Raw genomic sequence first — 12,887 nt, 5'->3', positions numbered from 1 at the left:
CTCACAGCAGTGAATTGTTCTCAATTCGTTCCTCACTGTCTCATGAAAAAGTACAGAAGGAGATTAGTGCCAGCACAGATTGTATTTGATCTGCAGGAATCTGTCATGCTCATGCTGAACTGCTGAATGTAAAACAAAGCATTTGATAATAAATGAATGCAGTTCAGCCTACTGAAGACAAATGTGGAGGCATGGAGGTGTTGAAGAAACAGTCAATTCAATTTAGAGTCAAGAATATTCGCAACTAATTTCATGCCACTTTAGATTGTACATTACAGATCTTTCATTTGAATTCATTTATTGCGGAAAAGTAATTTATTTTCTAATATTTTGCAGATCAGTGTGAGCATGACAGTGTCACATCTCTGCACTTCTCTAATCTGTTTCCATTCAAATAGTTTTTCTGTGAAATCGGCTGTTATACTTTCTCATTCTTAAAGCAGCACGCTTGATCTTTAGGGTGGTGCTGTTGTCACCGGGAGGATAAATGAGGGATGGGTGAAGCAGCCTGTCCGGGGCCGGATGCCCTCTCTTTACCCCCCGACACATTAGTGGGAGTGCGCAGTGCCAGGCCGGGCCAGCAGCAGCCGACGCATCATCGCACGTACTTTACGCACAGTGGATGAACGGAGGCAGAGACCCGGTCGAAGATGATGCTCACACCGGCTGAGGAGGGCTTTCTGTCGGGGTGCATCTATGAGGTAGCAGTGGTGTAGTCGCCGGTACTGGTGTAAAATGCACTGGAGCAGACGGGCTGTGCTGGTCGGCCTAGCTGAGCTCGGCTGCTGCTGCTCGCCGTCGCCTCTCCCATTTCTATTCTAGGACTTTTTATTGTAGCTTTATTATTTCCAGGTCAGAATCGCAGTTTCCTGTGCGGCTTGTTTGTACTAAAAATGGCCGGAGATGGCGGCGCTCTGAAGGATATCAATGAGATTAAATCCCAGTTCCGGACCAGAGAGGGCTTCTACAAGCTGCTCACCCTCTCCGACTCGCAGCAGCGGGGCGGGCTGCCGCGGGGTCCGTCCGCTGGAGCCACGCTGGGCCCAGGAGCCGGACCTGGTCCGATACCCGGCGGAGGGGTCGGGCTGCTGCAGGGGCCCGGGGCTGCCGCCGCCGCCGCCGCCGCTGCCGCCGCCTCATCCTCTTCCAATGCCGCAGCCAACTCCTCTCCGGCGGGCTTCCTGCCTCCGGTCCGGGTCTCCATGGTCAAGCTGCAGCCTGAAGACCCGGGCGAGGAGTCGGAGCGGGTGTGCTTCAACATCGGCAGGGAGCTGTATTTCTACACGTACACCAACATCAAGAAGGTGAGCTGCGTTAGCGCGTTAGCCTGCACTGCTAAGCTGGTGCTGTTAGGTTTGTTCCATCATCTGTGCGCACACCTCCATCCATCTGTGCAAGATGGAGAGCAGACAGAGGGTGGTGCATCATGCAGGCGGATGCACGCTGCAGGAGGGCAGCAGTGTTACTACACGGGCAGGACACAGCCTGAAGCCCGGGACTGCTCTCCATTCACTGAGGACTGCTCGGTCCCTGCAGGTTACATGTGCATGTGAATGTGTGTGAGTCCTCAGATCACACACAGGGATGTTCAGGTGCATCAGAGTCAACCTACTGTTGATTTGAAAACTTAAATGCTCTTTATAAGACTCACACTGCCTGTCCCTTCATTGGCTGGGTGATATAAACACTCCTCATAGTCTACATGGCAGAAATCAGATGTTTGTCCTCCTGACTAATCTCTGAGTAATCTGCATTTGTCCTGGCAGAGCTTGTTTTTAGCATTGATAGCATGCACCGAGGAATTTACAGATTGCTTGCAGCTCCCTGCACCACTTGCTTCTTAATGAGGAATGTTAATAACCCATTTATGAGGAACCGGAGGACAAATGTAAAAAGCTTCTCCTCCTCTAACGTGGAATGGATCAATGAGGGAAAATGTTGGGAAGTGACTCCTCTTTGACTGCACACCATCAGTCACACCTTTTTAGATTCAATCATTTTCTCTTTTCTGGGTCCTGATGAAATCTTAAAGTACAATAAAAGGTAGTTAATCTGCAGGAATGAATGTCTCTATGACTCAGGCAGATAAGGTGTAGATGGCTAACTGGGGCTGTGCGGTATTCGTTAATTCAGGAAATCACATGCAAGTGAAGATGTATATCAGCATCATTATAATGTACATTCACCATTTAGTCAGTATGTGTGTTTAGACTGTGTAACATGCAGTATATTATACTACAGTTACCTCAGAGTTCAAGAGTTCACAGTGTTCTGTATGTCGAGGAGATGTTGTCTTTAAAGTTTGCACTCGTCTTCCTGCCGTCGACACAGTGAGTGATTTAAAAGTGAAATCATTGGTAACGTTCATCCTCTGACACATTTACATTTAATCAGCAGGGATGCACCGGTACAGTCCTTCCCCTGCTGACTCTGATACTCAGTGATGATGCCATGTACTGATCTGATGCTGGCATGTAGTGATGCACTGTTTACATTGTTATGTTACTACAAATTCATTCAGCGTTCGTCTGTGACTGATGGTGGAAACACTGAATTTATCATTTATTTATTATTGACAAAGAAACAGTATCTAATGTGGATTGTTGGTTTGGATTAGTTACATCGGGTCGACGGCCAATCTGCTTAATAAGGTCAGCATTGTTACTAATGCCTCTAATAATCAGTCATAATGTGCACTAACCACTAGAAGTTATTTTGGTGTTTTAAGTGTGAAGTGGCTAAACAAATGTTTTTAGGCATCTGCATTACATATAACTGGGTTACAGCATATCAGTGACATGATTTAAAGCAGGTCTAGGGATGAGAATCAAGAACCAGTTCCAAACTGTGTGATCCATCAGAATCATACACCTCTGAGTTTATCAGTTCCTTTTACTGATGCCGGCATCTTTTTTAACAGTCACGCATGGCAAAGCAATGACGTCAAACTTGCAACAAGAAGGAGTCATGGCACAAAAAACTCAAACTTCATGTGTGTCTACACATGGCTTCACTGTGTAGAGATAATAAAACAGCAGCACCGACGGTGAAAAATGTACTGTACTGTACTCTATAGATCAAGAATCAATAAAGACTCAGGCATGCAAAATGTCCCTGAGGAGATCATTGATGAAAAGAGTAACGCCTGCACACTGACTCCAAACCACAAATTTATTTGGATATGAAACAGTTTTAGCTTGTTGTAATAATTCGTCCTGCTCGTACCGGCTGTTCAAAACACGCAGTCCTCTTTCTGTGTAAAAAGTGTTCCAGGTTTATATGAAGCTAATGAAACTGCCTCTTTGTGTTTGACTTTTGTGCTGAGCTGGTGGAGGGATTGTAATGTAATGAGATCTTTTATACGAGAGAAAGATACACTTTAACAACAAACTAACAAACTGTGGAAACCTCATTAGGTGTCATCTAAACGTCAGAATTTATTTTCAAACACAGAAAAAGGACTGTGCATTCAGTTCACGCTCACTTCCACTTGCAGCACATTGAAGGGACCTGTATGAACAGGAGGGCTGATCTGATGTTCATATTGGCACCGGACTTTTCTTTTATGACTTACCTTTAAATCCTTGCAGATTTTTTTATCACTAAATTTTTTTTGGGGGGCACCATGATCTTTAATCTTGACAGCAAGAACAACAGTGTAATCCAGAATGACTTCAGCAAACCCTCAGAGATCAGGTGTGACCTTTCAGTGTGCTGCAGGTGCATATACCAATAACATGACTAAGAGTGTTTCCAGTCTGGTGATACTCCTCCTTTGTGGCCACTGTCAGGTGAAAGAAACGTCAGCGTCCCTGAATCTTGCTTGCTGGATTTCTCCCAGAATAATTGTTGAATGTCAGCGTACAAAGCAGCTGTCGTGAAAAAGCCTTGCTCCTTCATTGTGACATTATGAAAAATGTTTTTTCAAACTCTGCTGGAGCTGCTGTGGAAATATCTCAGTGTGACTTTTTGTCATCTATAATTTAATCATTTATCAAGAAAAGAAAAACGTATCACCAAATACTAAATGGGCGCAGAGATGTGAGTTATATTGTCAGCAGATGATTGTTTTAGTGTGCTGTCTGCGGGACAAATGACACACCTTTAAGAACCTCTAAATGTCCCTGAAACAGTTTGTTCCCATTTCTTGCTTAATGCTTCATGGTTCTCTGTCTGCGACCTGTCTGTCTGCAGGCTGTGGACCTCAGTAAGCCGATAGACAAGAGAATCTACAAGGGGACTCAGCCAACATGTCACGACTTCAACCAGTACTCTGCCACAGCAGAGAGCGTAGCTCTGATTGTGGGTTTCTCAGCCGGACAGGTCCAGTATCTCGACCCCATCAAGAAGGAAACCAGTAAACTCTTCAATGAGGAGGTACTTTGTGTGTGTGTGTGTGTGTGTGTGTGTGTGTGTGTGTGTGTCTGTGCTGGGGAACGGCAGCCTTTGTGATGTTGTGATTAAAGCTTGCTACAATACATCAGAAATGATTTGCCATCGCTGTATTGATTTTTTGTCCTAGTTTGGATGCTGTGATGTAGCCGAGGACTCACACTCTGTCTTCAGTGTTTTCTAACATGCTCTGTTGTTCGCACGTTCTTTTGCTTACTACTGTCTGCTGAACAGCCTCTGTCTGTTTAATGGGATTCTCTTTAATGGGATTCCCAATTGAATTTAGGAGATTGTGGGTGTATGTGTGCACTACTGCATGCAGACTTTGTGTTTGTGTTTCTGAATCTGTTCACCTCCCTGCGATGTGCTTCTCTAAATCTTTTTCTTTCCTCGTCTTCCACCTCCTGGTTTTCTCTCGGCTGGTTTCACTCAGTCTCCTCACTGTCTCTGCTGCTGCCTGATTCTTGATCTCTACAGACCTTCTCTCTCTCCTCCCAAGCCTCCTTCCTGCATGTGCTTATCTCAGTAGTTTATATTTAGTTTTCTAGATCTCACATTTTGCAAATGCAATTTTAGCAGTGAGTTGACTCACAAGAAAATCTGCAATCGAAATATTTGTAATATCTTTTTTTATCTTTCTCTTTAACTCTCTCCTCCATTCTTTCCATCTCCTCTTCTATCTATCTATCTATCTATCTATCTATCTATCTATCTATCTATCTATCTATCTATCTATCTATCTATCTATCTATCTATCTATCTATCTATCTATCCTATGTTACCTTTCCTCTATCCTCCTCCTTCCTGTTTTCCAGAGGTTGATAGACAAGTCCAAGGTGACGTGTCTAAAATGGCTTCCCAAGTCTGAGAACCTGTTCCTGGCCTCACATGCCAGTGGACACCTCTACCTCTACAATGTGGACCACCCATGTGGCACCACGGCCCCACAGTACTCTCTCTTGAGGCAGGGCGAAGGCTTTGCCGTCTATGCCTGCAAAACCAAGACGCCTCGCAACCCGTTGTTACGATGGGCTGTGGGTGAAGGAGGCCTCAACGAGTTTGCCTTCTCTCCGGATGGTGTGCATGTGGCATGCGTAGGTCAGGACGGCTGCCTGCGTGTCTTCCACTTTGACTCGATGGAGCTGCAGGGGGTGATGAAGAGCTACTTCGGTGGGCTGCTGTGTGTGTCATGGAGCCCTGATGGGAAATATCTCGCCACAGGCGGCGAGGATGACCTGGTTACCGTCTGGTCATTTGCAGAAAGCCGTGTGGTTGCAAGAGGTCATGGTCACAAGTCCTGGGTCAACGTGGTGGCATTTGACCCCTTCACGACTTCCCTGGAAGACGATGAACCTATGGAGCTTAGTGGCAGCGAGGAAGACCTCCACCAGGGGGCACCAAATAACTCCATGCACTTCGGCCGAGTTCGAACAAGCAGCACGTTGTCGCGTCTTTCTCGGCACAGCTCTAAAGGTGGCGGTTCGGCGTCGGTTACATATCGGTTTGGCTCAGTGGGACAGGACACCCAGTTCTGTCTGTGGGACTTGACGGATGACGTGTTGTACCCACGCCTGCCACTGTCCCGTGCCTTTACTAACACTTTTGGACCCTCGTTGTCCAACTCTGGCAGCGGTGTGGTCAACAGCACCTCAGGTGGGGGAGGAAGTGGAGGGGTTGAGGGGCACCATCATCCGCCCAACACTAACACAGGCACTTCAAACCCACCAACACTCCCCTTACCACTTCCTCGCTCCCTTTCTCGCTCCAACTCTCTGCCCCACCCTGCCGTGGCAAATGCTTCCAAGGGCCAGGGCACCTCGGAGGGTGGTAGTGGAGGTGGAGGAGGGGGAGGAAGCAGCAGTGGAGGAAACAGCACCCCTTTCAGCATTGGTCGCTTTGCCACGCTGTCACTCCAGGAGCGCAAGTCAGACAAATCCGGTTGCGGCAGTGGAGTGGAAAAGGAGCACAAGAGGTACCACAGCCTGGGCAACATCAGCAAAAGCAATGATAAGATCAATGTAGCGCCGAGGAGCAACCGGCTGGACGCTGCCAAGGTCCTGGGCACCACACTGTGCCCACGCATGCATGAGGTGCCGCTGCTGGAGCCGCTGGTGTGCAAGAAGATTGCACACGAGAGGCTGACGGTCCTGGTATTCATGGACGACTGCATCATCACAGCCTGCCAAGAGGGTCTTATCTGTACCTGGGCACGGCCAGGGAAGGCGGTATGTCTTCAGTTAACTCTTAAATTAGAAAGATAGTGCATTACAAAATACATCAATACCTTTTGGATATTTGCACTTCCTGAAAAGTTAAAGAAATGGAGGAAAGTGGAGTAGAGATTGAGTCTGATTGTCCCTGTAGTGTCTAACTTTTTTATGTTTTGTCTCTCTGTTCAGAACTTGACAGCACAGAACGGGAACTCTCCGAGTGGCACAGTGGTATAGCTGGAGGAGAAGCTTTGCACTCATCCCTCCTTCCATCTCCTCCCTCCTTCTTCGCTGTCTTCTCTCTGTCCAACACCCTCTCCGCCGATCCTCAAATGCCAAATTAGGGGCCAACAACCAGAGACTACCCTACCACTGCAGTATTAAACCCTCAGTATTACTCTCTTTACATGCCATGACCCAAACCCTGCTCCCTGCTGATTTTACTCCCACGATGGACAGTTTGGTGGGAAACACTTCCTGAATCGTTGGCACAGATTAATGATCTCCAGATGGACTTCAAGTTAAAAAAATAGCTTGCAATCATAGAAACAAATGTGTTACTATAGTGAAGACTCGAGCTAACATATCAGGTAGTTAGCCTTCCCTTCAGCTTAGACGTTCTAATACTTTACATGGCCAAAAATATGTGGACACCCCTTTGATCTGAACAGTGTTTTTCCAGCTTGGTAGTGTGGAGTTTGCTGTTTCAACATGACAGTGCTCTCGTGCACAAAGCCAGGTCCTGGTTTTCCCAGATCGGGGTGGAAGAAGTTAACAGACCTGCACAGACTTCAACTCCATCCAACACCTTTGGGATGAGCTGGAACACAGACTGTGAGCCAGACGTAATGAGCCATCAGTGTTGGACCTCGTTAATGCTCTTGTGGCTGAATTGGAGCAAATCCCTGAGGCCAGGTTCCAAAACCTGGTGGAAAGCCTTTCCAAAAGAGTGGAGGACAGTCTATATTTTGGTACCAACAATGCACAAATAGGTGTAATGTTCTGGTGTCCATGTACCTTTGGCCATATTTTGTATTTCTGAATTGAACCTCAGCTCTTATCTGCCCTACAAAGGCAACAGCAGCAGTTCATCAGTACTTTAAAGTGACGTTTTCATTTGTGTTCTGATAAAACAGATGGAGGCATTCAGCTCTATTCTAAAACGTGTTTGTTAGCAGTCATTTCTAACCCACAGTTAGGTTAGTGAGAATGTGAAATGCCAAATGATTCCAGATGTCATGATGGCGGTCAGCAGTAGTGCAGGTCAACACTGTGTTCAGGGAGAGTTTCCCACCTCATGCCATTGTGGGAATAAAGTTTATTCCCAGTGCTTCAGCCCTCTGCCTTCCCCTCAGCCCTCCGTGATTCTCTGCATCAGACTGCATCAAACAAACAGAGATCGTTTATCCTTTCTATCTGCAGCTCTGAAGCAGCAAGGAGTGAACAGCAGACCAGGCTCATTCGTCCTTCAGCCCCTCCTTCATCCGATACCTCCCATTTCCCCTTCATGCAAAAGACACTGCAAATGCCACGGCCATTGTATTTAAGTTATTTATTTTATCACAAGACTATGTAGTAATTTATAATGTAAATACTGAAAATACTCTATAAATACAAAAAGGACAAATGTGTATGGAAACAATGACTCGGCAGCAAGGAAGTGAAGAAAACAGGAAAGATGAAGAATATTAATATATGAAGATCCTTCTATTGTACATAGCAACCACAGTTAAAATTGAATGTCTGCTGTTTTAGGGAACTTGAAGATGTCAATGTGTTTTTATTTCGTGTGATAGAGTTTCTCCAGTTTGTCCCTGAAGCGAGCTGGGTTTAATCTGTCGACTGAGGCAGAAGCATTTCGGGTCCAGTGTGACTTTTTAGAGAAAGCGACCCGAGTCGAGCACAGAGAGCAATATTCGGGCCGTACATTTCAGCTGACTGTCCGAGTGAATAGATCCGAATCATACTAATTCTCCTGAGCATCATGCGTGGACAAACAGCATCTTAATGAATTACTTGCTCATGAACAAACACACACTCTTGCACATTCCAAACGTAAAACTGCTGGCACACACACACACACACACACACTCTCTCCCCTCTTATGCTGTAGCATCATATATACTGTGGCTTGGACTCCATTCCTGTCACACCTGAATTGCCTCTTGCAAGAATTTGCACATACAATATATCCACAGTCCATCCTGAGCTGCCATGAGACACACACGGGGTGTTATTGTGTGTGTGATCTGACTTCTGTGCAGAAACAGCTCTTCTAGCTCCGCCATTCACTGGATATGTTTGGTACAGAGGATTCAATATGTTAATCTTCAAAGGAAATGTCGTGATTTGGATTTATTTCCTTTGCGATTTTGATTCTGCTTATCGATTCTGGTGCTTATTGACTCTGTTCAGATTCCAAATGTCATGAGGATTTTATTTTTTGTTTGTTTTTACTGGAGTTGGACGTGCAAAGACGAGCAGAGTTTGAGGCATTCTAAATATGAAAGGAAAACTGCATTTTAATATCATGCAGCATGAAATGCTTTATCATATCTGACAGACTTTCCACTCTGATAATCAGACTGAATGTCCCTTTTGGTTTGTAACTTCATTATTCAGTCTGACATTGTGTTCGTGTCAGCTGCTTTCTGTTCGGGAGGGGTTGTATTTCTGCAGCAGCACTTCTGAGGAGCAGTTAACATTTTCCACGTCTGTTCCCATTTGAGAGTTCTCAGCCGTGCCTGTAGTGAGGAACGACAACATCTGTCTGTCTGAGTGCCATGATGTTGTGTACGACTATTCATGCTTTCAATGCCACTGACTCTGGACATGTCCTGACTTTAAATCGAGCATCATCGTCAGGTCAAAACGATCATCTGTCCAATCATGACTCTCGCATCATTGTGCTAACTGCTAGTTTCCAAATGTTAGATGATGAGCATTAAACATTAAGCATTAGCATTCAGCAGTCAGTGTGCTGATGAACGTGAACGTGTACAGCTGCAGTGACCTCATCACTGCCTGTCTCCATCTTCTGTCACTTCTCTCTGACCTCACCTTTCTAGCCGAGCACCAGACTGATTTACATCACTGACAGAGAAACAGACAGACTACAGACTGCCTCCTGCATGAAATCAGCTGAATGCAGTCATTACATTTCACCATATCAGTACTGTCTTCTGTCTGCCATATTGTAAACATTCATACATAATGGTTGTCTTCAGGAATCGATAAGCGTGATGAAGCACGTTTAAAGAGTAATAATTTGGTCGTCATAACTTTGGAGATGGTTTAAATTCAGACCTGGTTCTCGATATCCAACTCAATGCCTCACTGAAAATCCACACACATGCATGCCAAACCCTTTCTGTCCACTGTTCAACCATCAGCCAGAGAGGAAGGGCCGCCAAGGTGTTTCTGAACATGCCTCTTATTTTGGGCCATTACAAATACTTACTCCTGTCTCACATGTATGATAGCTCAGTGCCAATGTAGAGCTCACAGTGCAGGAAGTTGGCAGTATTTTTATCAGCCTTTGTGGATTTTTGTTGGGTTTCTTTGTGAGTTATAGAGTTACCTGTCTGAAAATACATCCTATAAATAGCAGAGTAACTCCCAGGACTGCAGGAGCCAAGGTTATGCCCTTGGAGCAACAGACAAACCGCCAGGTTCCTCCTCGCACTGTGTTTGAGCCGGTGTGTTGTTGCAGCCCATACAGTCGTTTTTGTTGTCATAGCAACAGCATGTCTGCTGAGTGTATTGTGAATGAGCTCATGAGCTCTGAGGTCAATCTCAGCTTTAAGGCTAAATTAATGCTTCATCACGATGTCTGAGAGGAAGAGGGGAAAATGGATCTGCTCTCTTTGGATGAAAATGATGTGAAGCGTCAGACTTGTCCTAACATACTGAAGTTAAAACAGGAAGATTATTTCAAAACTTTGAATTTCTCCAAACAGCTTGTGCAGCACAATCCATGTTTCTCTTTGTGTTCTCAGGCTCTGCTTCACTTTCACATTAAAATATATTCTGATGTGGACATCCTGATCTCACATCTACAGGTGGTCAGAGATGCAAATGTGTTCCTGACTGCGTTAAAGTCATTTTATCAATATTCATGCAGCACACGATTCCTTCCAAACTCAGTGTCTAGTCTTCTTTCCTCATGATCATGTCTCACCTTTTCCTATTTTATGTGTCTCCCCAAACGAAAAATAAATCGTGAGTGAGGAATCAAAATGAAAATTTAAGCCCATCTGCTCATAGAAGATATATTTGAGACACATGCAGGTGTCAATGAGATAAATGTGAGTTGTGTTTTGTTCAGCCACAGAACATTTGAATTACGCTGCACAAGCTGTTCAGTTTTCTCTCTAAGAGACGTAAACACTGGGACGTGTTAACTTCCAGAGTTTTTTCTTTATATCTTATTTACTCGGTAAATGAGTGAGTCCTGTACAAATGTTCACAGTATAAATCGTGTCCCTTTGCTTGTATGTTTGTTTTGTCCTCCACCCAAATCACTATTTACATTCTTAAGCCTGACAAACATGTCGGTGTTACCACAGCTGCTGAAGGTGGTCAGAAGCAGGATCACATACTTGGCCAAGGAAAACCCAAATACAGATCCTCAAAGTCTAGACTTCAGGTTTCACTCCACAAATGATTATTGAAGGTTTCTCCTGCAGTTGAAGAATTCATTTCCAAAACAAAATATTTGAACACTCATTGTAGAAGAAGCAAATCCATTCGTCAGCCAAGGAGTCTGTGCTTTAAAAAACACCTGCAGGTTTTGTTAGAATTTTATGCTTCAGCCTGTGACAGGAGTCTCATTTCAGCTGATTTCAAAGCACAGATTTCACTTTGTGTCTCTGAGAAAGGTGAAGTACAGAGCAGAGTAAACGCTGCAGAAATGGAGGGTGATAGTATTAATTTGGCTCTAGAAGCATTAGGCCTAAATCTAACGTGCTGTTTAAATCACACAGACTAATGAGCACTGAAGTGAACAAAAGCTGTGATCACAGGACCAGCTGGAGCTCCACCTGAGTACATTCAATAATTCACCTGCACACTCTGAGGCATCCAGACCGTCTGTGAGCTGAAAAACAAACAGTGTCGAGTCAAATGAGACAAAAATCTGAGCCAGGTTTCAAAGATGCCACAGAAGTCTGAACACTTAAAGGTCGACGTTTTCCTCTTCATGGTTGTTCATCACGTGAACAGACGGCATTCCTCTTCCGTTCGTTTTTTTTACATTTCAGGCTGAATCAAGTCAAGATGCTTCGTTTTAAGGTTGTTTTTGAAGTTTCTCTGTGTGTATGCATGTGTGTATGTATGTGTAAAATCTGCAATCTCTACAGTTACCCCATGCACTGACCCACACACACACACACACACACACACAGCATCACGCACACGCTTTCACACAGTATATGCCTGTTCTGGTGGAAGTTATAACAGCAGAATGACGTCACTGTATCCAGTTTGTATATGGAGATCTGTTATTAAAACGTTAAACCTGAAACAAACAGTGTGTGTGTTGTGTGTGTGTGTGTGTGTGTGTGTGTGTCCTGGGCTGCTGTTAGATTTATATTTTAGCTCTATATACATCTAAATAATAATTAATACACTTTACACATTTTCACAAATCATGCTGGAACTACAGTTTATGTTTCTGCTTCAGGTCGAATGAGGTGTACAAAATAAATATGCAGACTCAAAAATCTTAAAAATCTTGCTCGAGTTGTCAAACATCTCATTTACATTAACTTCACTAAAGTTATGTAACTGTTCTGCTGACTGCAGGTACAGTTTCATACCAGATCTGAATGTAAATCTAAGAAATGGTATAAAAAAATTCAAAACGACGTGAAGGGAAGACTAAATACAATGAGGAGTTACTAGATAAGAATAGTGTTATTTTATTATATTTACTACTCATTACTTATAATATACTTAAATCAAAACCTTTATCCAGCAGCAGGTCATACTGACTTTTTAATTATTTTTTATTAGAACTTTGTTTCACAAACAAAGGTAGCATACAAATCATTACAGAAGCATTTCACATGTATATTCTACACCAGGTGTAGGTAGATAAAATATCAAAGTAGCAATAGTAAATAAAATATATTGTACAAAAGTATATACACTCATCTCTTCAAGCATTTTTTACACAATTCTTTTAATTGTTATTATATTTTTAATTATTTGTTTTTATTTAGATATGTGACTGCTATGTACTATTATTGTGATACTTTTCTTATATTATCTGTTTAATTTTTA

The 12,887-nt window shown here is 43.9% G+C and overlaps 1 protein-coding gene across 1 annotated transcript; it reads left to right on the top strand.

Annotated features, from left to right (window-relative positions):
- The first annotated feature begins 400 nt into the window (after positions 1 to 400).
- Positions 401 to 7,230, top strand: zmp:0000000529 (WD repeat-containing protein 20). Its single transcript, XM_027280271.1, has 4 exons — positions 401 to 1,304; positions 4,195 to 4,377; positions 5,208 to 6,617; positions 6,792 to 7,230. Exons 1-4 carry the CDS (start codon positions 894 to 896, stop codon positions 6,837 to 6,839), a joined length of 2,052 nt encoding a protein of 683 aa, XP_027136072.1. The 5' UTR covers positions 401 to 893; the 3' UTR covers positions 6,840 to 7,230.
- The last annotated feature ends 5,657 nt before the right edge of the window (positions 7,231 to 12,887 follow it).

Source organism: Larimichthys crocea, chromosome VII (genome assembly GCF_000972845.2).
Source record: "Larimichthys crocea isolate SSNF chromosome VII, L_crocea_2.0, whole genome shotgun sequence".
NCBI classification, from domain to species: Eukaryota; Metazoa; Chordata; class Actinopteri; family Sciaenidae; genus Larimichthys; species Larimichthys crocea.
Note: the sequence above shows the minus strand (reverse complement) of the source record. Positions and strands in the feature narration are given on the sequence as shown.